This window comes from Artibeus jamaicensis, unplaced genomic scaffold (assembly GCF_021234435.1).
Source record: "Artibeus jamaicensis isolate MK-2021 breed Jamaican fruit bat unplaced genomic scaffold, CSHL_Jam_final contig_76, whole genome shotgun sequence".
In the NCBI taxonomy this organism is placed as follows: Eukaryota; Metazoa; Chordata; class Mammalia; order Chiroptera; family Phyllostomidae; genus Artibeus; species Artibeus jamaicensis.
Window position 1 is genome coordinate 3,451,643 of NW_026521954.1, and position 25,440 is coordinate 3,477,082.

A 25,440-nucleotide genomic window follows, 5' to 3' on the forward strand; every position below is an offset into this window, starting at 1 on the left:
GCGCCGTGGAGAGGGGCGTCCGGGTCCGGGTCGCGGACCCGGCCGGCGCTAGGGGCGGACGGGCGAGCCGCGGGGTCCCCGGCGGACACAGGCGCACACGGTCCCGGCGGAGCCTTCTCCGAGGCTGCTCTTCCTCGGCCAGACGGAGAGCGGCAGTGTCTCCCCTCCCAGCGCACACTCGCCCCGCGTCTCCCCCCGCGGCGGCCGCTCCTCTTCGGCTCCGCCAGCCCAAGCGCCGCTCCGGGGCGGGCGGCGGCGGCGGCGGCGGGACCCACGAAGCTGCTTTGTGTGCAGCCCGGCGAGGGGCGGCGGCGCAACCACCTGACAGAGGCCCGGGCGCTCGATGCACCTTCCGCCCGCATGAGGAGGAGGAGGTAAAGGCGGCGGCTCGGCTCCCGCCCCTGGCTGGTGAAGGGAGGGGACGGAAGGGGCGATCGGGGGGTGGGGGCGCGGGACCGAGGCCCGGCGGGGCTGCCCGGAGGTGCCGGGAAGGCCTCGGCGGCGCGGGACGGCGCCTGGTGGCCGGGGGCGACAGAGCCGCTGGGGTCCCTTAGCCGAAGTTGAAGGAACAAAATGTGAAGTGCGGAGCCGCGTCAGCCGCTTCCTTGCGTGGGGCTTGGGGTGGAGGGCGGCTTGTTTTCCGCTCCCGCGGGGGTGGGGAAGCGGGACAGGGGAGAGGCGGGAACGTGGCGGGGACGCCGGAGGTCCCGAAGCCGGGCCTGGCAAGGGCGTTCGTTCCCGGGAGCTGCTGCTGCGTGTGGGTCTGGTCTGGCCCCTAGTTTTGCGGCCTAAGCCGAACCCTATAGGCCTCGCGTCTCCTTTCCCGAAGGGGACCAGCCGTACGGGGACTCGGCGCTTCTCTCCGATGGAGCCGGGGCCTTGGGGGCCACGCCGGACTCCCGAGGCCGACAAACTTCGGACCTCGGTGCCGGGGGATGGATTTCATTGTGAAAAGCAGAATGGGAAACTCCTGGCGCTGCTCCGCGCTTCCCGCGGCCGCAGCGGCAGTGCCGGAGAGCCGCCCCGCGGGCCTGGGGCTGGCGGGGCCCGCGTGGGTGGGGGCAGCGGGGCGGCCGCCAGGGTCCGAGCCCCGGGAGGGAGCGGGTGGCGAGGCTGCCGCCCTGTCCCCGGCCTCCCGGGAGATAGGGCCCTTAGCAGATTAGAGATTTTTGAAATGAAAAAAGAGGTTACAAAGTCGCCCCTTTCCCGCTGAACTTTTGTTTTCTGACCGATAGAGGCCGGTAGAGGACTGTGAAAGAAAAGTTGTCCCCCAGGATGGACTTCTCCACCGCGCAGCCCAAGTCTGCCACTGCCCTCTGTGGCGTCGGGAGTGCAGATGGGAAGATCGCTTACCCTCCGGGGGTGAAGGAGATCACCGACAAGATCACCACCGACGAAATGATCAAACGACTGAAGGTAAGCGAGTGGACAGAATGCCCCCACTTCAGAGGTGCGTGGTAGGAAGTGCTCTCTCTTGCGCTCTCCTAGGCCTGGTTGTAGAGCTGCTCCTACCGGGCTTTTAAAAGATCGCTTATCGCCTCATCGCCTTCTCCTTTGGTTCATCTAAAAGGTATTGTTCTATTTTGGCTGTATCTTCAAATAATAAGTTCTGGGGAGAGACATAACCATTATGGGAAATGAAAAGGAGTGCTTATGTGTGTTTTTAATCTTGTTTTTTAAGCATAAGAATTCAACGTTTAAAGTTTTTTCTAGAAATATTTATGAGAATACTGTTTAAAGTAGCTTACAGTCTTAAATGTAGGTGATAATTAGTCTAAGAAGTCCTATTTTCATCAGCTTCTGAAGAGACTTGATTTAAGTACAAAAGTGCTTTTTAAAAGTGTCATAATTTTACAATATCCACAAATTTAAATGTGTGTATAGCATGGTTAAACTTTGGCAGAAGGTACTGACTTTTCAAAATGCGGGCTTGAAGTAAGGCGATATTTTAGTTTCGGGTGTTCAAAGGGTTGTAAGAAAGAGTATTATGGCTCCTTTTATAGAGAATCAGCTTATGAGTAGGTATTTAGTTTAAGCATGGTGGTCCTAAGGTCAAGATTGGAAGTTTCAGCTCTATGTTGGTCAATTTTTTGCTGTGTTGCCTGGGCATAGATTGTGGCCAAAGCCTTGTAAAATAAATTCTATTCTTGTTAAGGGATCAACTTGATGCAGTGGTTCTCAATCAGGGTGTGTTTGACCCCTCAGAGGACATTTGCCAATGCTAAAGCTATTTTGGTTGTCAAAACTGGCTCAATTGGAGTAGGGAATCCAGCTAGGAAACAGTTACAAATGGTAGTCTAGATGAAAGGTGTTACAATCTTGAAGTAGGTCTATGATAGAATAAAGAGGTAGGGAATGATCCAAGAGATTCAAAGTTTAGAATTCACACTTCGTGGGAAGCTAGGGAAGATACAATGTTGACAATGTTTCTACCTTGGTGAAATGTATTTTTAGGGAATGATCTTGCCCCTTTCTTTGTTCTTAAGCTTTGTATAGTTCTTAGTAAATGTTTACAATGTTGTGAGTGCTTAATGAATAAAGGATTCTTTTTAAAAATCTTTTTATTGATTTGAGAGAGAGAAACATCTATTTGTTGTTCCACTTATTTCTGTATTTATTGGCTGATTCTTATATGTGCCCTGACTGGGGATCAAACCTGCCATCTTAGCTATTGGGAGGACACGCAAACCAAGTACCAGGCCAGGGCCTATTTAAAGTAATCCTGTAGTTTAATGTTTAAAATCTAATTATTTGGCCCTGGCTGGTGTAGCTCAGTGGATTGAGCACAGGCCTGTGAAGCGATGAGTCGCTGGTTCAATTCCCAGTCAGGGCACATGCCTGGGTTGCAGGCCAGGTCCCCAGTAGGGGGCGCATGAGAGGCAACCACACATTGATGTTTCTCTCCCACTCTTTCTCCTTCCCTTCCCCTCTCTCTAAAAAAAAAAAATCTAACTGTTGTCTCTTGAAGGTACACAATACCTCTCATTAAAATAAATCTTGATACCAAAGATTATAAAAGAATGAGGTGCTTAATTGATGTTTCTTAAGGTTATACTGAGTTTTGGGGATGATGAAAAAATTATAAAATATAATACCTTTAAGTAAAAATTTTATGAATCATTTTCATTGCGTTCATATGAAGAATATTAAAACTTGAATTCTAGTGATTGATAATCTGGTTTAAAAACTTAAGACTCTATATACATTTCCACTTGAAAGTAGATTAAATGTCAGAAATACTGTGAACTAAGTCTAGAATGAGCATTGGATTAGAATATTTATCATGAGTTCTTTTGGAAGTTAAAATTGACCTGTATATTAATCACTTTGAATGTCCTATGTTAAAATTTTGCTTTTCTGATGAATATTTAATATTTTGTCTTCCTTCTGTCTTTCTAAGTCTATTTGGGGCGTAGCAGTTTGACTTTTTAGGAATCTTTGTTTAGTTAAAGTATTACTGTCTCATTTGAAGTGTATCTTTTTAAATAATATTTAACTATTTTTGATAATTTTGTTTTAGATCCTTAGACAGATTTTATTCAATGATTTATTATTATTATTGTAACATAGCAACAATGTTCAAATGCTTTATAAATGCAAAGAGGTCTTAAAGACAAGTAAAATCTTGGTCAGTGGAATTGAGATATTTGTCTAATTCTGTGCAGTTTAAAGAATAGAACAAGCATTTCTACAGTGAAAACATAATTTTAGAGTTAAAAGGCTCTTAAGAGAAATTCTGAGATTCCCTCTATTTACAGATGACAAAAGTTAATACCGAAGTGGCCATAACATTTAACAAGATCAGTCATAGGGTTAGTAGCAGAGCCAGAACAATAGCATATTTATTTTAACTCTTATAGCTGCCTTCATCTAAGAAGTAGAGCTAAGAGGTTGTGGTTTTTACTATGCAGTTGAAAACAGTAAATGAAAAGGAAAGGGAATCAATGAGAGTTATTTGGTCTTTAGCAGGGAGATAGAGGACAGCAGTTTTTTTCAAGGGTGAGAGAGAGAAACATTGGTTTGTTGTTCCATTTATTTATGCATTCATTGGTTGGTGCTTGTATGTTCACTGACTGGTGATTGAACCCACAACATTGGCGTATCAAGATGACACTCTAGCCAACTGAGCTACCAAGTGAAGCCTAGGACAGCGGTTTTTTTTTTAACATTAGAGAAAAATATTGTGATGCTTTGAGGCTTCCTTGAAAATAATTCTTAGAGTATGTCTCTGGAGAGCTTTTCATAAATTAGAAGTTTTGATTTCTAAGAAACTAAATGTTTTTTATGTCTGATCACTCTGGTCTTCTGTTAGTTCCTTGAACATGCCATGTTTATTTCTGCCTAGAAAGATTCTACATTATGTAGGCCATACATACCATTTTTGTCAATTCATTTGCTATTTATTTGTTCTTCTTAAGGGAAGTTTCTTATATGTGGACTCTTATAACTTCATTATAAGAATGTATATATAATGTATTCTCCATTATATATTTTTTAACTCTTTCATATCACTTATTACAGTTGTGATATTACACTCATGCATATGTTTATTTGGTTTGTCTCCCCAACGTCCCTGTAAGCTTGTGAATACAGGTACCATATGTATTTATTTTTGCATCCTCCCAGGGTCAAGTTTATTGCCTGGAACATATTTGGGTATTCAACAAATATTAGTTGAACAAAGAAATAAATACTTGGAATTCATATTGTATTAGAGAAATATTTTTATTTTTGAAAGTGAAAGATAATTTGAAAATATTTTGAATTATTGAGTTGGCCAAAAAGTTTGTTTTTCTTTTCCATAAGATGTCTTTATTAGTGCTTAGTTATCTTAACTTCATGTGAAACAATTTTGTTAGATTGTATCTTGATAGCTGTCATATCAGCATCATTTAATAAACATCAAAATTGGTGAATATGTAGCCATTTTAATATTGAAAATGGAAGAAAACATGCAACGTTTTCAGCATATTATGCTTTATTATTTCAAGAAAGGTTAAAAATGCAACTGAAATGCAAAAAAAAAGATTTGTGCACTGATAGAGCGTGCCAAAAGTGGTGTGTGAAGTTTGTGCTGGTGATTTCTCACTAGACAATGCTCCATGGTCGTGTAGATAGTCATCAAATCAAACCTTAATTGAGAACAGTCAGTGTTATACCATGCAGGAGATAGCCAACATATTCAAAATATCCAAATCAATAAAATTACTGGTGAAAATTAAAAAATGTGTTTTTTATTGTATGGAAAAAAATTAACTTTTTGGCCAACCCAGTGCAACTAAATACCTTATTTATATACCAGAGATGATATGATACATATTTTGAACTTTAGAACTAAAAGGTAGCTTAGAGTTTATTTGGTTTTGTTCTAATTTTCCAGATGAAGAAACTGAGTCTGAGAGGTTGTAACCAACCCTAGTCGCGTAAAGCTGAAAATTGTCACTAATAGTTTTCTTACATAGATAAGTTACAATTATTAATTAATTGACAGCAATATTAAAAGCCATAAAAGTTAGTTGGCTGTTTTGGAAGGACAGCAGACAGTTTGCTACCAATGTTAACAGTAAGCATGAAGGTCTGTAGTTGACAAGTAGCCTTCTGTATAGTTAAAGGTTATGAAACTAATGGAGAGGTCATGTCTGATATGTTTTATAACATGTTCAAAATACACCTTTGAACAGTGTTCTACAAAGTTCCATTATGTGATTCTGCCCACAGTTGATTATACACAGTCTATCTCCGATCATGTATTACTACGGAACTGTGTGCCAAACACATTTTTTTGTTCCTTTCTCTCTGTTTTGGAACTGGTAGAGCCTTGATAAGCCTTGGTTTTTAGAGGGAGGGAGAAATGGGCAGGGTAAAATCTGTTTCTGATATCTGTTTCTTATTACCTGGTCTCAGAGCTCAGTGCTCTAGACAGTTCTCTGGCCACAATTCTACACCCAAATCAGCTATATTTATTATGCCACAGAATCAAATAAAAATAATTACTATGTTGGTGCTAAGAATTAGGAAAAATGAAGTAACAGGGTTTTATTGTTCTGAAGATGACCCCCATTTTTCTCCTATCAGGTATTACTTCTGTGTTTTGTTTTGTTTTTTCATTTGTCTTTAACCTTTCTCTTTGTGTCAACCATTCCCCCTCCTCTCCACAGTCTCACTTCTGCTATCTGTGGTATGACCTGGCCTGTTTGATAGTTTAGTCGGAATTAGGATATGGTGGGCATAGTTTAATGTAGGGCATCCCCCTTTTCCCATCAAATGTAGGTTGGAAGAGGGAAGAATAGATAAGGGGCAGGAAGGCCATAAATTCTTTCCCTTTTCTTTCCTCCAGGTGAACCCTGGAAATACTTTGTAATTTTTTTCACCTCCACAAGTGATTTTCATCCTTAATTGCCACATAGTATGTTATTTTACAATATGTAGTTTCAACTGTAAATTCTGCTCACATATGTTAATACTTGTATTAATATAGAAGATCCTGCTAAGAATTAAAAAATTAGGTGGAGAGGCAAATTTTTAAAAAATCAAGCCCTAACATAAAACCAGTATGTGCTGGTGAAGTAATACTTGGTGCAGCACAGTTTTTATTTTAGACTTAATTTTATAGAATTATTCTGTTCTAGCCCTGGCTGGTATAGCTCAGTGAATTGAGCGTGGGCCTGCGAACCAGGCAATCGCGGTTCAATTCCCAGTCAGGGCACATACCGGGGTTGCAGGCCAGTTCCCAGCAGGGGATGCATGAAAGGCAACCATACATTGATGTTTCTCTCCCTCTCTCCTTCCCTTCCCCTCTAAAGATAAATAAATAAAATCTTTAAAAAAAAAAAAAGAATTATTCTGTTCTTCAGTTGCTCTTTGACAAACTACCCCAAATCAGGTGGTTTAAAGCAGCAGCTTTTTTTGTGAGATATACACACACACACACACACACACACACACACACACACACATAGTATGTGTGTGTGTGTGTGTGATAAAATGTACCATTTTAATTATTTTTCAGTGTGCAGTCTGTGGATTCACAATGTTGTACAAGCATCACCGCTATCCACCCCAGAACTTTTTTATGTTCCCAACTGAAACTTTGGAGCCATTAAACAATAACACTCTATTTTACCCTTCCCCCAGCCCAGGCAACCACCATTCTACTTTTAGTCTTTATAAATTTTACTACTCTGTAAGTGAAATCATACAATGTTTGTCTGCTTGTGGCTGGCTTATTTCACTTAGCACAGTGTCTTCAAGGGTCCTTCATATTGTAATATGCAGCAGAATTTACTTTTTAAGGCTAAATAATATTCCATTGTGTGTATATAACATCTTTTGTTTATTCATTCATCTGTCAGTGGACACATGGGTTGCTTCTACCTTTTGGCTACTGTGAGCAACTTTTCTTATTATCTCACAGTTTCGTAAGTTAGAAATTCAGGCAGGGCTGGGCTTGATTATTCCTCTGCCTCGCATTGCTTACTGGGCTCATTCAGTGGTATTCAGTTGGTGAGTGGACTGGTCTATAAGATCCACACTGACTTCTCTCAAATACTTCGTGCCTTGGTAGGAATAGCTAATAGGCTGGACAGGCTGAGTCCTTTTTCCTTTGTGTGCCATAGTCTTAGGGCTTCTTCACCTCGTCTTTCCAGCAGGGTTGTTAGACTCAGGGCCCCAAGACAACGTGGAGGAAGTTGCCAGTACTTTTAAAGGCTTGCTTCAGAATTAGCAGTGTCACTTCTAACTTACTCTAGTAGTTAAAATAGTTAGAGCCCAGCCCTGGCTGGTATAGCTCAGTGGATTGAGCATGGGCCTGTGAAGCAAAGGGTCACCTGTTCAATTCCCAGTCAGGGCACATGCCTGGGTTGCAGGCCAGGGCCCTAGTAGGGGACACATGAGAGGCAACCACACACTGACGTTTCTCTCCCACGATTTCTCCTTCCCTTCTCCCCTCTCTAAAGATAAGTAGATAAATAAATAGTTAGAGCGCAGCTCATAGGGGACAAAATTTATCCCTGCTTCTCAGTGGAAGAGGTAAGAGAGTTTGCAGCCATCCCTAATCTACCACAGGAGCTCTGATGCCAAGTCAGAGTTTATCAGCTGTACAATTTATAGGGTATTTATCAATTTGAAAAACACTTAATCTCAAAAACAACAGTATGTATTTGCAGCCAACAGCTAGATGTGTAAAACTTATTTTAAAAACTAATAAAATTTTTAGAAATTTTTAATGTGCTAATTAGAAAACATTGTGCGGGAGGCTTGTGATTTGTTCTTAGAAGTGTTTCTTATATTTGAATTTTTACTGGATGTTATTACTGGCTGATTATAATGACAATTTTTCTGTCCTTTCCTTTTATTTATTTATTATTAGTGTCTCAGCTTTTTATTTTTTGAAACATTTTACACTTCTAGAAAAATTGGAAAAAATTGTACCTTTGACACTCATGTCCTTTACCTCAGACAACATTTGTGACCTTGGCTTTGCTTTTGTGTTTCTGCACACACAGACACACACAACATGCTTTTTTATTTAAGAGTCACTTGAAGACATGACATTCCACCACAGAAGGCTTCAGCATTCTTTTTTTTTTTTTACTTTTTTTTTATTTAGTTATTTTTCGAGTACAGTTTTTTGTCTATTTCTCCCATCCCAGCCCCCCCCCGCCCCGTCTCCCCACCTCCCTCCCATTTCCTCCCCCCAGTCCTCATCCCTGTGTCTTTCATACTTGTTCCTCAAAATCCCTCCTCTTTTTCCCCTGTAAATCAGCATTCTTCTTAGAACAAGGACCTTCACCCACTTTATCACAATTGTTATCGCACTCAAGAAATTGAACATCAATACAGTGATAGGTATTATCCTGTCCATAATAAAATTCTCCCAGTTGCCTTAAAAAAAGTTGGGTCACGGCATAATATCACATGTCTTTATCATGTCTCTTTAGTCTTTTTACTCTAGAAAGTTCTCTCATGGTTTTTAGGAGTATAGAGAGTTTGTTCTTTTGAAGCATTTGTCTTTGTAGAATTCCATGATCCGTTTTTGTCTCATTTCCTCATGTTTAGATTCAAGTTGAACTTTTTTTTTTTTTTGGCAAACATAAAATGCAAATGATCTTGTACAATTAGTTCCCTTTGTATTACATCAGGAGGATGTAGTATATTTTGTCTTATTGGTTATGCTAAGTTTGATCACTTGGTTGGAGATGGTCAGTACTCTCCATTGTAAAGGTACCTTTCCCTCCTTGGTTTTTTTTTTTTTTAATTATTTGTTTGTTTGTTTGTTTGTTTGTTTGGTTAGAGGGGAAGGGAAGGAGAAAGAGTGGGAGAGAAACATCAATGTGTGGTTGCCTCTCATATGTCCCCTACTGGGGACCTGTCCTGCAACCCAGGCATGTGCCCTGACTGGGAATTGAACGGGTGACCCTTTGCTTCTCAGGCCCATGCTCAATCCACTGAGCTACACCAGCCAGGGCCCTTTCCCTCCTTTGTAATTAGTGATATATAAGGTTACAATTTGTAAAAATAATTTATTTTTTAACAATTCTTACTTAACCATTTTAGCGTCCACTTTGATGACTATAAAATCTTGGCTTTGTGTATTCTATCATTCCTTCTACATGTGTTAGCCGGCATTCTGTGAAGAAGAGCCTGCCCCCTGCTCTCATTTAAAAGAAAAAATTACTCATGGATTCTTTATTCAATGCATTATAAATCCACTACTCTCTGTTTCTTTGAGAGTCAGTTGGGTGTCTTTTGAAACTTCTTGTGTCTTTCTGATATGTCTTACAGAGTCTTTGAGCGTTTCTTTGTTCCTGGTACAAGATGTTCACCTTGTGCTTCCCTGCCCCAGATTTGGATAGGTCATGTTCTCCAAAGAGCCCTGTTTCCATTTTAGTGGGAATGGTATTTATAAACCAGATCTGGGCTTGGGCATTATGTTCACATTGTTACTAGGATATGACTTCTTTAGGCCCTTTCTTTCTTCTTTTCTTAAATATTTCTTTATTGAAATCACTTTATTTATAGATGTTTGGGCTCCAAACCAATAAAAATATTATTTAAAAGTAGCTCCTTCAGTAAGTTTTGACTAAAAGTAGCACAATATGATTTGACTGAGACAATGTTGCTATTATATAATATTTTTAAAAGATTATTTTATTGATTATGCTATTACAGTTGTCCAATTTTTTTTCCTCCCCTTTCTTCCCCTCTGCCTTGCATACTCCCTCCCACCAGCATTCCTCCCCACCTTAGTTCATGTCCATGAGTCATAAATATAAGTTTGCTGTGGATCCCAGCTCCTGGGGTCTGTGGCATTATGGATGAGACAAATTCACCGAGTCCTGTGAGGAAAAGGGGTGGTGTGGCTTCTCTCTCAAGAGAAGAAAAGGCCTCGTAGGGTTTCGGCCACTCTCAAGAGGAGAGTACCTGGACCCTTGCCTTGACAGGCTCTTATTGGGTTCAATTCCCAGAGGAATACAGGGCGTATACTTAAAGCTCATCGGTCATTGTCAGGCAGAAATGATTAAATAATAGATAACATTCAAAGAATTCTGAGGGCTTATTCTGAGTCAGGGTCAGATAGTTAAATGGCTATAAAACTTTGGGGAACAAACTCACTTCCTACTTGGACTCTTATCTTTTAAATTGAGGGTATTAGCAAAGTTGGTTTCTAGGATTTTATGCATTCTTTCTTAGGCCTGATCACCCTAGGGAACCTGCCCTTTCCAGCATAGGACCGAACCCTCCTCCAGCATTGTTTCATGCGTAAGTCTGGCTGGGGAAGGAAGGCAGCCAAGAGATTAGGAGACTTCTTGCAGACAGAATGAGGACTCAGGCTATGTCAAAGCCGAGGTGCGAGGGTCCATCACCCCCTTTTTCTGTAGCCCCCCCAAGTCCTTCCCTAAGGACCCCTTTACAACCATGCCTGTCTTAGGACGTCCCTCTTTTGAGGAATCTTACCCATCATTGGCTAATCAGTCATCCACCTGGGACCAAGCAGGGTGAAGGGAAAGGGTTGGAGGTGGTGCCCCTACAAGGAAGATAAGCTTTGTCTCCTAAGTGGATTATGGTCCCAAGGTCCTTTACTCAGCTTTAGCCATGAGAGATTACAGCTTCTGAAACCAGGCAGGGCAGTTTCCAACACAAGTTATTTGACTTCTCCATTTCCTATACTATTCCTAACTTCCCCCTGTCTATTTTGTACCTACCAATTATGCTTCTTATTCCCTGTGCCTTTTCCCCAATTCTCCCCCTACCCCTCCCTACTGATAACCCTCCATATGATCTCTATTTCTGTGATTTTGTTCCTGTTATAGTTGTTTGCTTAGTTTGCTTTTGTTTTGGGGTTTTTTTAGGTTAAGTTATTGATAGTTGTGAGTTTGTTGCCATTTTACTGTTCATATTTTTTATCATCTTCTTTTTCTTAGATAAGTTTTTTTTAACATTTTATACAATAAGGGTTTGGTGATGATGAACTCCTTCAACTTGATCTTATCTGGGAAGTACTTTATGCCCTTCCATTGTAAATAATAGCTTTGCTGGATAGAGTAAGCTTGGATATAGGACCTTGCCTTTTGTAACTTTGAATACTTTGTTACAGCCCCTTCTTGCTTGCAAGGTTTCTTTCCAGAGATCAGCCGAAAGTATTACGGGAACTTTGTAGGTAACTGTCTCCTTTTCTCTTGCTGCCTTTAAGATTCTATTCTTGTTGATAATCTTGGGTAATGTAATTATGATATGTTTTGGTGTGTTCCTGTTTGGGTCCAACTTCTTTGGGACTCTCTGAACTTCCCGGAAATCTTTTTTTTTTTTTTTTTTTCCAGTTTGGGGAAGTTCTTCTTCATTATTTGTTCAAATAAGTTTTCAATTTCTTGCTCTTCCTCTTCTCCTTCTGGCACCCCCATGATTCGGTTGTTGGAACATTTAAAGTTGTCCTATAGGTCCCTAAGCCTCTCCTAATTTTTTGAATTCTTGTTTCTTCATTCTGTTCTGGTTGAGTGTTTATTTCTTCCTTCTAGTCCAGATTGTTGATTTGAGTCCTGGTTTACTTCTCGTCACTGTTGGTTCCCTGTATATTTTTCTTTACTTTGCATAGCCTCACTTTTTCCTTTGTTTTGCGGCCATACTTAACCATTTGTGTGACCATCCTGATTACCAGTGTTTTGAACTCTGCCTCTGATAGGTTGGCTCTCTCTTCATTGCTTAGTTCTATTTTTGGAGCACTGATCCATTCTTCCATTTAAGCCAATTTCTTTATCTTAGTGCACCTGTTATATTGTAAGGGTCAGAGCCTTAGATATTGGTCAGGGTGCAGCAACCCATGTCCCTGCATTTTGGTGCTGTATGTGGGGTAGGTGTCCAAGGGAGAACAATGCCAATTGCTTGGCTCTCCTGGCTTTCGGTCAATTCTCCCTCTACTCAAAGCAAATTGGGCCCTTATGGTGCTGATTCCTAGGTGGGTGGGTTTGTGCATGTTCTAGGATCCTGTGGGTCTCTCCAACGGACTCTCCTGTAAGGCTGGGAGTTTCTCCACCACTGCAACCCCCACCTGTTTTTATAGCCAGAGGTTTTGAGGCTTTCTTTTCTCACACTGGAACCCTGTGTTGTGTGGTCTGTCTTGCTCCCAAGTTGTTCCTCTTGGTTTATCTGCACACAAATGTGGGACCACCAGCTGCTGCCTCACCTGCCCAGTCTTCTAGCTGTGCATCCTTCTGCCCCAACTGCCTATCTCTACCCCTCTTACCATTTTGGGTGAATGTTTCTTCTTTAACTCCTTGGTCGTCAGACTTCCATACAAATTTGATTTTCTGGCAGTTTTGGTTATTTTTTTGTTTTTGAATTTATTGTTGTCCTTCTTTTGGTTGTGCGAGGAGGCAAACTGTATCTACCTATCCCTCCATCTTGGCTGGAAATTATGTTCTTTATGCTCTTTCCTAATATAGAACTAGAAAATATATATACATATACTTTAAATCATGAGTTCAGTTTGCCTTCCTTCAAATGAAATCTAGCACCACAAAGTTTATCCTAAACTTCCTCCATTCCATATGTTTATCTTCCTTTTCTTACAGTATAAACCTGTTTTTCCTTAGTTTGTTGAATTTATTTGTACTACCCTACTGTAAGTACAAAAAAATTCATGCCTACTATATCAGTATCTCTTGCAAGATTTCTTTACAGTTCTTTCTGTCCCATAAAGTCATATGAGTACCATGTTTGTTAATTGCTTGAAATTGAATTCTTTTCTCTGAGTGGTCATGTTACCTGTTTTATATACAATTTACTTCTTTCTGTTTGTAGTCATCAATCCATCAACTATTTCCACTAACATATAGTCATTGGTTGATATTTTATATTGTAAAAACACGACATAAAATTTATTACCTCATCCATTTTAAGTAATGTCAACTATGTGCACATTTTAATGACAATAGATATGTAGAACCTTGTAAAACTGAAAGTCTGTACATCAAACAATTTCCTCTTTTTCCCTCCCAGCCCCTGGGAACCACCAGTCTACCTTCTAAGAGTTTGCCTATGTTAGATCCCCTCATATAAGTGGAATCGTATGGTATTTGTCATTTTCTGACTGGCTTATTTTACTTAACTCCAAGGACATTTACTTAACAACCAAGGACATTGTACAGCATAATGTCCTTAAGACATCTCCATATTGTAAGCATATGACAGGATTTTCTTTCTTTTTTTAAACTGTATAATATTAAATTGTATGTGTGTGTGTACCACATTTTCTTTATTAGTCAATCCATCGATAAACTTTCAGGTAGCTTTCACCTCTTAACTACTGTGATTAATACTTCAGTGAATATGGATATGCATTCATTTTTTTGAGATCCTATTTTCAATTCTGTTGCATGTATATACATAGAGATATAGGTATAGGTATATATATGTACAAACATATACATATCCAGCCTATGTATTTCTGGGATTGCCAGATCATATGATAATTCTATTTTTAATTTTCTACAGAACCACCATAATTGGGTTTCCAGACCCAATTCCACAGTGGGATGGGGCTCTTCCCCCACACCAACACACAGTTCTTAGATACCAGCAGGTTGTCCCAGAATGCAACTTAGTTCTGACACTATCTACACAGAGGAAGCATCATATTCCACAGGTTAAGGTTTCAGTCCTACAAGACTGTCACCCCACCTCTCCCAACACACTTTAGATGCCAGGTTACCTGTGCTTCTGACCATCTGGCGACAGACTGGAGATTCTAGCCATCTCCTCCAACTCAGAATATCATTCACAAGTCCGGGTTGTCATCAGTACCTCTGACCAACTGGCTATAAAGCAGTGGTTCCTATGACTTCCTCCTTGGATTTAAGTTGCTAGAATGGCCCACAAAACTCAGAGAAACATGTTACTTACTACATCGCTGGTTTTGTTGTAGAAGGATATAACTTGGAAACAGCCAGATGAAAGAGATGTATAGGGCAGGGTATGTGGGAAGGAGTATGGAACTTTTTTCTTTCTCCAGCGGTACCACTCTCCCCTGCATCTCCATGTATTCACCAAACCAGAAGATCTGTGAACTCCTCCCCGTTTTTTTATGGAGGCTCTGCTACGTAGGCAGGATTGATAAAATCATCCACCATTCATGACTGATTCAGCCTCCAGCCTCTCTCCCCTATATGAAGGTGGGGATGGATGAGACTGAAAATTAAAACTTCTAATTACAAGGTTGGCTTTATTAGCAGCTAGCCCTCATCTTTGGGTGCTCTCAAAAAGTCGCCTCGTTAACATAATGAAAAATAACCTTTTTTTACTCTTAACACGCAGAAAATTCCAAGAGTTCCTGGACCTGTGAGCCAGGAATTGTGGGCCAAGACCAAATATATATTTCTTTTTCTTTTCTCTTTTTTTTAAGTTTTTTACCCAAGTTCTGTTTTTATTTATATTTTATTGATTAGGCTATTACAGTTGCTTCCTTCCACTCAGCACCCCCATCTCCCTTCAGTGATCCCACTTCCTTTGTTCATGTCCCTGGGTCATAAATATAAGTTCTTTGGCAGCTCCATTTCCTATGCTGTTCTTAACAGGCCCCTGCCTATTCTACAACTCTCAATGTGTATTTCTTAATCCTTTCACCTTTTCTCCCATTCCCCGAGACTGCCTCCCCACTGGCTACCATCCCAATGTTTTCAATATCTATGGTTCTGTTTCTGTTCTGCTTGTTTGCTTAGTTTGTTTTTTAGATTCAGTTGTTGATAGTTACATATTTATTGCTATTTTTATTGTTCATAGTTTTGATCTTTTTTTTTCTTGAATAAGTTCCTTAAACATTTCATATAATTATGGTTTGGTGATGATGGATTCCTTTAGCTTTACCTTGTCTAGGAAGCACTTTGGATTCTAAATGATAGTTTTGCTAGATTGAGTAACCTAGGTTGTAGGTCCTTGCTTTTCATCATTTGAATACTTCTTGCCAGTCCCTTCTAGCCTGCAAAGTTTCTTTTGTGAAATCAACTGACAGTCTTATGGGAACTCCTTTGTAGGTAGTTAATTGCTTTTCTCCTGCTGCTTTTAAGATTCTCTCTTTATCTTAACCTTTAACATTTTACTTATGATGGGTCTTGGAGTGGTCCTCTTTCCATCCATCTTGTTTGGCACTGTCTGTGCTTCCTGGACTTGTATGTCTATTTTCTTCACCAACTTAGGAAGTTTTCTTTATTATTTTTTCAAATAAACTTCCAATTTCTTGCTTATTCTCTTCTCCTTCTGGCACCCCTATGATGTAGATATTGAAACCTGACAGTTGTCCCAGAGGCCCCTTACACTACATTTGATTTTTGGACTCTTTTTTTTCTTGCTGTACCGACTGGATGTCTTTTTCTTCCTTATTCCAAATCATTGATTTGATTCTCAGCTTCATCCATTTTGCTGTTGATTCCCTGTTAATTGTTCTTCATTTCACTTAGTTACTTCATTCCTGACTGGATCATTTTTATACTGTTGGAATACCCACTGAGTTCCTTGAGTATCTTTACAACCAGTGTTTTGGACTCTGCATCTGATAGATTGCTTATCTCCATTTCATTTCATTCTTTTCCTGGAATTTTGTTCTTGTTCTTTCATTTGGGCCATATTTCTTTGTCTCCTCATTTTGGCAGGTTCCCTGTGTTTGTTTCTATGTATTAAGTAGAGCTGCTTTTACTCAGTGTGTTGGTAGTGTGGCCTAATGTAGTAGAGTTCTGTATCGCCCAGTGGCACAGCATCCCCTATCACCCAAACTTGGTACTTGAGGTGCACCCTGCATATGGGCTAGGCACTTTCTGCTCTTGTAGATGAGTCTTGATGGCTGTCAGCAGGTCAATAGGAGGGATTTACCCAGTCCAGACAGCTTGTGGAACTAACTGTGACCCCTGTCCAGCAAGCACCTCCCTCCATGGCTTATGGAGGTGGTTGAGTGGTGCTCTGACATGGTCTGTAACTGTCCACTGGGTATGCAGATTCTGGGGTTTCCCAGGTGGTGCAGGCCAAGGTCAGCCTCCAACTGTGTTCTGTCTTGGGCCCCTTGGCATAAACTAGAAAGCAATCTGTAGATGGTTGCTGCTAGTGCCAGGCCTGGGCCCACTGAGCAAGAGGTTTAGGGGACTGGGCTCAGCCATTGCTTTTTTGAGCAGGTCTGAAGTCTGCACCTGGCCCAGCCACTGTTACCAGTTTGAGTGGGCATGAATTGGATTGGGCAGAGCCTTAGGTAAGTGTCATGGCAGGGCTTACAGTGTGAGCCTGGTTGGTAGATACTCATATACGATGCCACCACACTGTGGCTTTGTGATAAGGAAGGCTCAGAAAAGGTATAGTGGTTGCTGCCTGCAGTTCTGTCTGGGAGGAAGCTGTCCCCCAGCTCTTGTTCCTATCCCATACACTTTGGTCCCTTCCCATATGCCACTGATTACCTTCAAGGTACTGCCCTGAAGCTAGAGCCCAGAAGGAATGAGTCTGAGTAAGCCCATGTATGGATGGTCCCACTGGAGAATCTCAGTTTCTTCTGCTGACCCAATCTTCACTGGTTTTTACTGCCAGAAATTATGGGGACTTATTTTCCTGCCCCAGGAATCCTGGACTGGGTGGTCTGGCATGGGGCTGGGATCCCTCACTCCCTAGATATCCCTCCATTTTATATCTACCACACGTGGGTTTGGGACAAGCCTGTTCAGTGTCTCCATGTCTCTGCCCCTCCTACCCAGCTGGACGAATGTGGTTTCTTTAATTCCTTAGTTGTTGGACTTCGATTCAGCTCAATTTTCTGATGGTTCTGAGTTATATTTGTTCTGTAGTTTAGCTGTAATTTTGCCGGGGTTGTGCAAGGAGGCAAGCCATGTTTACCTACACCTCCATCTTGACTGGAAGTCTAGGTCACTATTCCAAAGACATATTTCTTTACAGATCATTATATTGCACCACCACTGCATACTGTTTTCAATCACAGTTGCATCCTTTCACATTCCCTCCAGTGCACAAGGGTTCCAGTTTCTCCACAGCCTCACCAGTGCTTGTTATTTTCTGTGTTTTTAATAATAGGTGTTCTAACAGGTATGAGGTGATATCTCATTGTGATTTGGATTTGCATTTTTCTAATGATGAGCAATGTTGAGCATCTTTTTATGTTTGTTGGCTGTTTATCTTTGGAAAGTCCTTTGTTCATTTTTAAATCAGGTTATTTTGTTATTGAGTTATAAGAGTATTTGTATTTAGTGTTAGGGGTTACTTTTCAATTATCTTTAATTTTATATGGTTCAAGAGTCAGAACTATACAAACTTATAGTTTTCACATGTCTTACACCCATCTTATCCCTTCTGCTCCATTTCCACATACCCAGCCACTATAGATAACCGTTTTCTTTAGTTTCTGTGTTTATCCTCTCTGTGTTGTCTTCCTTCTTACTCAGAAGATAGACTACTACATATATATCTTGGAAGTCATATCTGGAAATCTTTTTTATTCCTTTTCATGGTGTTATAGTAGTCCATGTATAGATGTGCCAATTAGTTTATTCAGCATTGTTGCATCTGAGATTGTTTCCAGTGTTTTGCTATTACAAATAATGCTAAAGTGAATAACCCTTTTCACATGTTGTTTTGTATTTGTGTAAGTGTATCTTTCGAGTAAATTCCTAAGAGTGGGATTGTTGGGTGAAAGGGTAAATCTGAGAGTGATTTTGTTAGAGATGGCCAAATTCCCCCTTCTGTGAAGATTGTACCATTTTATGTGTACCATTTTATGTGTTCTTATGTGTATAAGAATGCCCAGCTTCTCAATAATGTATTTTTTAAAGATTTTATTTATTTATTTTTAGAAAGAGAAGAAGGGAGGGAGAAAAAGAGGGGAAAACATTGGTGTGTGGTTGCCTCTCACATGCCCCCTGCTGGGGACCTAGCCTGCAACCCAAGCATGTGCCCTGACTGGGAATAGAACCATCAACCCTTTGGTTCACAGGCCAACACTCAATCTACTGAGCCACACCAAGCAGAGCTTCAATAATGTATTATTAAGTAATACGTTTAAATTAGCAGTCAAACTGGCAAATTTATATGTTGGAAATAAAGCCATTTTATTGCCTCCCAGCAACAAGAGAAGTTCTTTATGGGAATGAGTAAATAAACATGTGCTCCATTTAAGTTAGGGGGATAAGAACTCTGTTTAGATTTAAAACTCAAAAGAAATCGAGTGACTTTTTTTTTTGTTCGTTTAATGAAATGAGGGGGTGGAGATGGAGACAAACGTTAGTAACAGATGATGTTGAAATAATTGAGACTTACCTAGGTCTTAATTTAAGACCTTGAGTTAAATAGAAATTAGATGAAGGCTTATTAAAAATAATGTATAAAATAGCCCTGGCTGCTGTGGCTCAGTGGATTGGGCGCCAGACTCTAAACTGAAAGGTCACAGGTTCTATTCCCAGTCAGGGCACATGCCTGAGTTGCTGGCCAGGTCCCCAGACGGAGGCATGCAAGAGGCAAACCAATTGATATCTCTCACACTGATGTTTCTCTCCCATTCTTTCTCCCTCCCTTCCCCTCAAATAAATAAATAACAAACTTAAAAAATGTATGGGATAACACTGGCATGTAGAATGTCAATAATACGATTTGTTTTCCCTATATCAGAAGTCTGTAGATGTCCAAGGGAAAACTGACTGGTGCTTACACTGGAAGAACATACTTAAGGGTATTAATGAATTTTGTTTGTATAAGCTTTTATTTTCAGAGTTAAGTGTTTAAGTTAAAAACTACTTTGGCTGAGGTAGTTGGCACATGAAAGTATGTTTATTTTAATTCCCTGGTCAGAAAGATAAAATGTGTGGAGTTTATACATTAAATAAATGCTTAACAAGTTTTTATTTGCTGAAGACAACAAATCAAGAAGTTTCTAGATAACAGTTTCAGTAGAAAGCCAAATACACACATAACAAAGGAATTTACTAAATTAAAAACAATTTTGTTATCCTCACCGGAGGACTTTTTTTTTTTTTTTTTTTTTACTGCTTTCCAAGAGAGAAAAAGGTATCGGAGAGAAAGGAGGGAGAGAGAAACAAACATCAATGTGAGAGAGAAACATCAGTTTGTTGCCTTCTTATACACTGACTGGGGCTTGAACCTGCAAACCTGTGTATTAGACCTGGGCGGGAATCAAACCCGAGACCCTTTGGTCTATGGGATGACACTCAAACCAACTGAGCCACGCTGCCCAAGTCAGGTATTTGGTTTTTTACATTAAAGCAGAGCTTCCCAACTGGTGTGCTTCTACATAGTTATTGATGTGCCTAAATACAGAGAACCTCAGCCTTTGGAGATTATAAATATATCATTTCTTAATTATGTAATAGTGTAAAAGTTGGGAACTGCCATAATATGTGTTGTTGTTTATGTTATAAAATTATCATTAAGATTAAACATTTAAAACTCTACCAAAGTAGAGAGCACTGTGATTGGTGCTGATAAAGCCAATCCTTAAACTGCATTAGTCCATCAGGCGAAACTGGATTTATACTAGACTAGCACTGGGATGGATTTCCATTTATATGAAGAATATTTGAGACTATCTTATAATTTATAACTTAAATGCCAGTTATGTACTAAGATTGTATCTGTTTCATTGGGTAAAGAAATACTAAGAATTTTGATGGTCAAGAAAAGTTTCATGGAGGTGACAGTTGGGCTGTGATTCAAAAACTCAGATTTTGGTAGGCAAATTGGTGGTAAAACATGCCAGACAGATGAATTAGCAAGACAAAGACTGAGAGGCAGTAACGGGCTTGGTGTGTATGAAGAAAAAATGAGTAAAACATTTTTTTCTAAAGCATCTTAAAAGAGAAACGTTTGGGAGGAAAAAAGAGGACAGTACCTATGAAACTATTAAAGCTCTTAAATGTCAAAGAAAGGAATTTGAATTAAAAGAAAGTCTCTTAGGTATTTGAGCTGAAGAGTGATGTATCTAAGTGTGACCAAGCAGTTTCTTAAGCGCGTGCATACCACCCCTTTTTTTGTGATCAGTTTGTGGTGTCTTTTTATCCTCTTGTCCAGACCAGGTAGCATCTTCAGTTGAACAGTTATCCATTTCCAAATGATACTGTCTGAATAACTCAGTTATTTACTGAGAGTTTCATTATATGACACTAGATAAGAAGACTGCAGATGAGTAAAAGCATAGTTACTAGAATTTTATGTACTTATAAAATTATAAGTATATAAAATTATAATATGAATTGGATTTTTATCACGTATATTCAGTGTGTTTTTCTTTATATAATGTTATTTTATTGTTGTTCAAGTACAGTTGTCTTCATTTTCCCCCTGCCCCAACCATCCCCACCTCCCACCCTCAAACCTACCCTCTTTGTCCTTGTGTCCTTTATACATGGCCCTTCCCCTATTTTCCCCCATTATCCCTCTCCCCCACCCCTCTGGTTACTATCAGTTTGTTCTTTATTTCAATGTCTCTGGTTATATTTTGCTTGCTTGTTTGTTTTGTTGATTAGGTTCCACTTATAGGTGAGATAATTTACAATAGCCAAGTGCTGGAAGCAACCTAAGTGCCCACCAGTAGATGAGTGGATAACAAAACAATGGTACATTTACATAATGGAATACTACACAGCAGAAAGAAAGAAGGAGCTCCTACCCTTCAAGACAGCATGGTGGAACTGGAGAGCATTTTCCTAAGTGATATAATCCAGGTGGTGAAAGACAAATACCATATGATCTCACCTATAAGTGGAACCTAATCACTATGTGTTTTTCCAAAATTTCCTAGAATTTCTGTGGAGGGAATTCTAAGTAAACTGATGCCAAAGTATTTTATTAAGTTTAATACTTGAAAATTAAAATCAGTGGCCATGTAATTTCTAACGTTTGTTGAGTTAAATATCCTTCATCTAGCTACTATAAAATAAGTAGAGATGAGTTCTTCATCTGCAAAAAGAAAATCATTGACTTAAAGTGTTTAACTTGAGATTCATAGGGATTGGTTCAGTGTATATAAGGAGACTACTTGGTTTCTGGGGGAAGTTTAGAAAATGATTTTCTTCTCAAACCATCTACCTAAATAGCTTTGAAGAAAATAGTAAAAATCATCAGGCAGTAATAAAATAAAATTGGTTTTTGATCTCTTGGGAGTGATATTATATAATTTGGTCTCCTATATTCAATTCCATCCTTTAATTGATATTTTATCAGATTTTTAAAATTATAATTAAGTCTTTAAATGAAAAAGAAAGAAATTTGAATTTTAAAAAATTGCTCAGGCATTTGAGCTTAACATGATTTAAACTCCTTCCAGAAACAAAGTGGTGCCCTTATGTAACTGCTGCTATCTCAATTGTTCTTTGTGTCCTTCTATACTCTCTTATTTATTATTCCATTGTTAATGCTTTTTTTTTTTTTTTTACTAGATGCTACTTTTTTAGAGCAGTTCACAGCACAGCAAAATTAAGTGAGAAGTACAGAGTTCCTAACAACTTCCTGCCTTTCCCCCTTGCCCTCCATCTGGTGTCAACACTTCACATCCATTACCAGAGCAATGTATTTCATTCTTGGGTGAATGTGTCATCATCACCCAAAGTTTATAGTCCCATATTTTAATAACATTTAAATTTTATTTATATTGTAAATGTATTGATTTTCATGAAACAGTATAGTATGAGTATATCCATGTCATTAAGTAATCCTTTAAAACTTTTATTTCTTTTAAAATACTATTTTTAAAGCAGTTTTAGTTTCATAACAAATTTGAGGGTAAAGTATTGACATTTCAAAAGTATATATTCCTTTTCCCCATACATGTGTGGCTTCCCCATTATTAATGTCACTCTCCAGAATGCTATGTTTGTTGCCAACGATGAACCTACATTGGCACATGATAATCATCCAAAGTCCATAGTTTACAGCAGGGTTAACTCTTGGTGTGCACTCCATGGGTTTGGACAGATAATTACTACACACAGAGTACTTTCACTGCCCTAAAAATCATCTGCGTTCTGCTTATTTATCCCTCCTCCCCCATCCTGTACTATATTTTTTAAGCATGGAAGATCCCAAACCATTTACCTTTATTATTTACATATTGCTTATGTTTTGTAGCAAAGTTAGATTTATTGTCCTCTTAATATTCCTAATTTTGACTTTTCTTATTTGCGTCCACCTAAAATGCAAAATCTTGAAGACACTCATCATGCTCTAATCTACATGAGTGGGATGAGTGGTTCTAAGATTTTTGAGAGTTCTTAAATATCAACCAGTACTTTTGTTAACAATCAGATACCTGTTAATCTCCCCCTCCCCCAAACAAATGTAGTAATTTGGGAGTGGGCTCAATTTCTGCATTTTCCCCTGCATTTTAAATAAGTCCTTTAGGTGATCTTGATACAAAGAATATACACTGAGAATCCCAGAAATATATTTTACTTTCCTTACTGCTAAATTTCATATTAACTATTCTCAAAAATTTTGTCTGAAAAGGATTTCTAAATTAGTTATAGGATGTTTTATTTTAAGTTAAAATTCTTTCCAGAAACAAATATCATTTCCTTATTACTTTAAACTTAGCTTTATTCTGAAAACATCTGAGTTAATTTGGAAGTCATGAAACTATGTATACCATGACCTTTTACCTAATCTGGTGGCAATCTATTATTTAGAACTCTATTAATCTACAATTCTGTAAGACAGTTTAACTAGTAGTTATAAAAATGTAATTTAACAAAAATAGTCTCTAAAGGTAATAGCTTACAAGTTCATTTGATGGGTTTATTTACTACTGAAATCTGACATGCTGAGTTTCCAATGAAATCTGATAATATTCTAGTCTTCCTAATTTGTGCTGACTGCTAGAAATACAGCATGTTGGAGTTTTAAAAAAAAAAAATTGGAGTTGAGTCCTGAAGGGGTGGTTCAGTGGGTTAAGTGCCTGCCTGGAAATCAAAGGGCCACTGGTTCTATTCCCAGTCAAGGCACATGCCTGGGTTTCGAGTCAGGTCCCCAGTAGGGGGCATGTGATCAGCAACCACACACTGATGTTTCTCCCCTTCTCTTTCTCCCTCCCTTCCTCTCTCTCTCTAAAAATAAATAAATTCTTTTTTTAAAAGTTGAATTAATAGTTGATATATATCTTACTTTTTCCAGAGAAGGAGGGTGGGTAACATTGACCTGTTTTGCATTTTAAATACGGCTCTCTAAAACTAATCATTCTTATTAACACATGATGTCATTCCTGAGGGATTTCTGAATCATCCTGTGGCTTTATTACTTATCATTTCACTTTAATTATTTGCAAATGGGTAGTGCTTGAAATATATGATGGTAATTAAGTAGAACATTTCAAGAAGTAAATTGCTGTATTCCTTAGTGAGAGAGATTACTTACTTTTCTGGGCACCCTCTACATTATCCCCTTTTTTGACCCTGATGTGTCTTTTGTATATTTCTTGTATTTTTCTTGTTTGGGTTTCTCTGAGTTTATCTTTCATTATTATTGAAAAACACTCAACCATTATCTCTTCGAATATTTCTTACCATTTTTTCTCTCTTTTCCTACAGTGTTTCCAGTCTGTTTGATAATGTTCAACAGTTTAATGTATGTAGTTCCATTTCTGTGCTGAAATTCCCCATTGCTAATGCCTATTGTCTACCTTTCCCCTATATATTTTATTTTTTAAAGATTTTATTTATTTAATTTTAGAGAGAGGGGAAGGGAGGGAGAAAGGGAGAAAGAGAGGGAGAGAAACATCAGTGTGTGGTTGCCTCTCACATGGCCCCCACTGGGGACCTGGCCGGCAACCCAGGCATGTGCCCTGACCGGGAATTGAACTGGCTACCCCCTGGTTTGCAGCCCGTGCCCAATCCACTGAGCCACACCAGCCAGCGTATCCCCTATATGTTTTATGTATTAATTATAGTTGTTTATGGTCCTTGGCTCACGATGGTTCAACTTAAGATTTTTTAACTTTACAGTGGTGAAAAAGCAATGTACAATCAGGAGACAGTGTAAAATTGCATTTTGCTCTTTTTCCAGGCTAGTTAATATGCCATAGGATCCTCTCTTGTGATGCTGGGTGGCAGCAGCAAGCCACAGCTCCCAGCCACGCAATCACAGAGGGGAAACAACTGATAAAGTACAGTGTATTGTTTTGCCAGCGTTTTTTGGGTATTGTATTGTGTTCAAATCCCATCATGTCTATAAAACTTCCATTTATATCTTTTTGCTTCTGGGGAGCAGAAAGAAAGAGAAGGGCAATTACTTGAGACAAAACTCAAGCAAATTGCCCAGCATGAAGGTGGCAAGTCAGTAAGGCCATCACAGATGAGTCAGGACTTTCACAGTGGATAATCTCAACCATTTTAAAGGATGAGTGAATCAGTGATGCAGTGAAATTGCCAGCATCAATGAAACTCATTTCAATATATGATATTTTCAATTTATAATGGGTTTATTGTGATGTAATGCCATCATAAGTCAAGGAGCATCTGTATGTGTCTGATAGCTTTAGCATTTGAGCCATCTCTGGATCTGTTTCCGTTGATTTATTATTTCTGGACAATGGACCCCCCCCAGTCCTACCCACCCATTTTTTTTTTTAAGATTTTATTTATTTATCTTTATAGCGGAAGGGAAGGAGAGAAGGAGAGAAACATCAATGTATGGTTGCCTCTCATGAGTCCCCTCCTGGGAACTGGCCTGCAACCCAGGCACGTGCCCTGACTGGGAATCGAACCGCGATCGTGCAGTTTGAAGGCCCGCACTCATCCACTGAGCTACATCAGCCAGGGCTCCATTTTTAATTTGATGTTGGATAGTATGTATTTAAAAAAAAAAACAAATGAAATAGACTTCCAGGAAGTCCAGGAAGCTCAGAGAGTCCCAAAGAAGGTGTACTCAAGGAGGAACACACCAAGGCACATCATCATTACATTA

At 39.4% G+C, this 25,440-nt stretch overlaps 1 protein-coding gene across 3 annotated transcripts in view; it reads left to right on the forward strand.

Moving 5' to 3' along the window:
* Positions 1-282: 282 nt before the first annotated feature.
* PDS5A (PDS5 cohesin associated factor A) overlaps positions 283-25,440 on the forward strand; it is a 124,591-nt gene continuing 99,433 nt past the window's right edge. Inside the window, exons 1-2 of one of the 3 annotated variants that reach the window (XM_037138035.2) lie at positions 283-374; positions 1,236-1,416. In XM_037138035.2, the coding sequence (XP_036993930.2) occupies positions 1,276-1,416 (141 nt within the window). In that variant the 5' untranslated portion in view covers positions 283-374; positions 1,236-1,275. Of the gene's footprint in view, positions 375-469; positions 581-1,235; positions 1,417-25,440 lie in introns of those variants that run through there. The other 2 variants (XM_053672276.1, XM_037138036.2) reach the window with 2 other exon arrangements.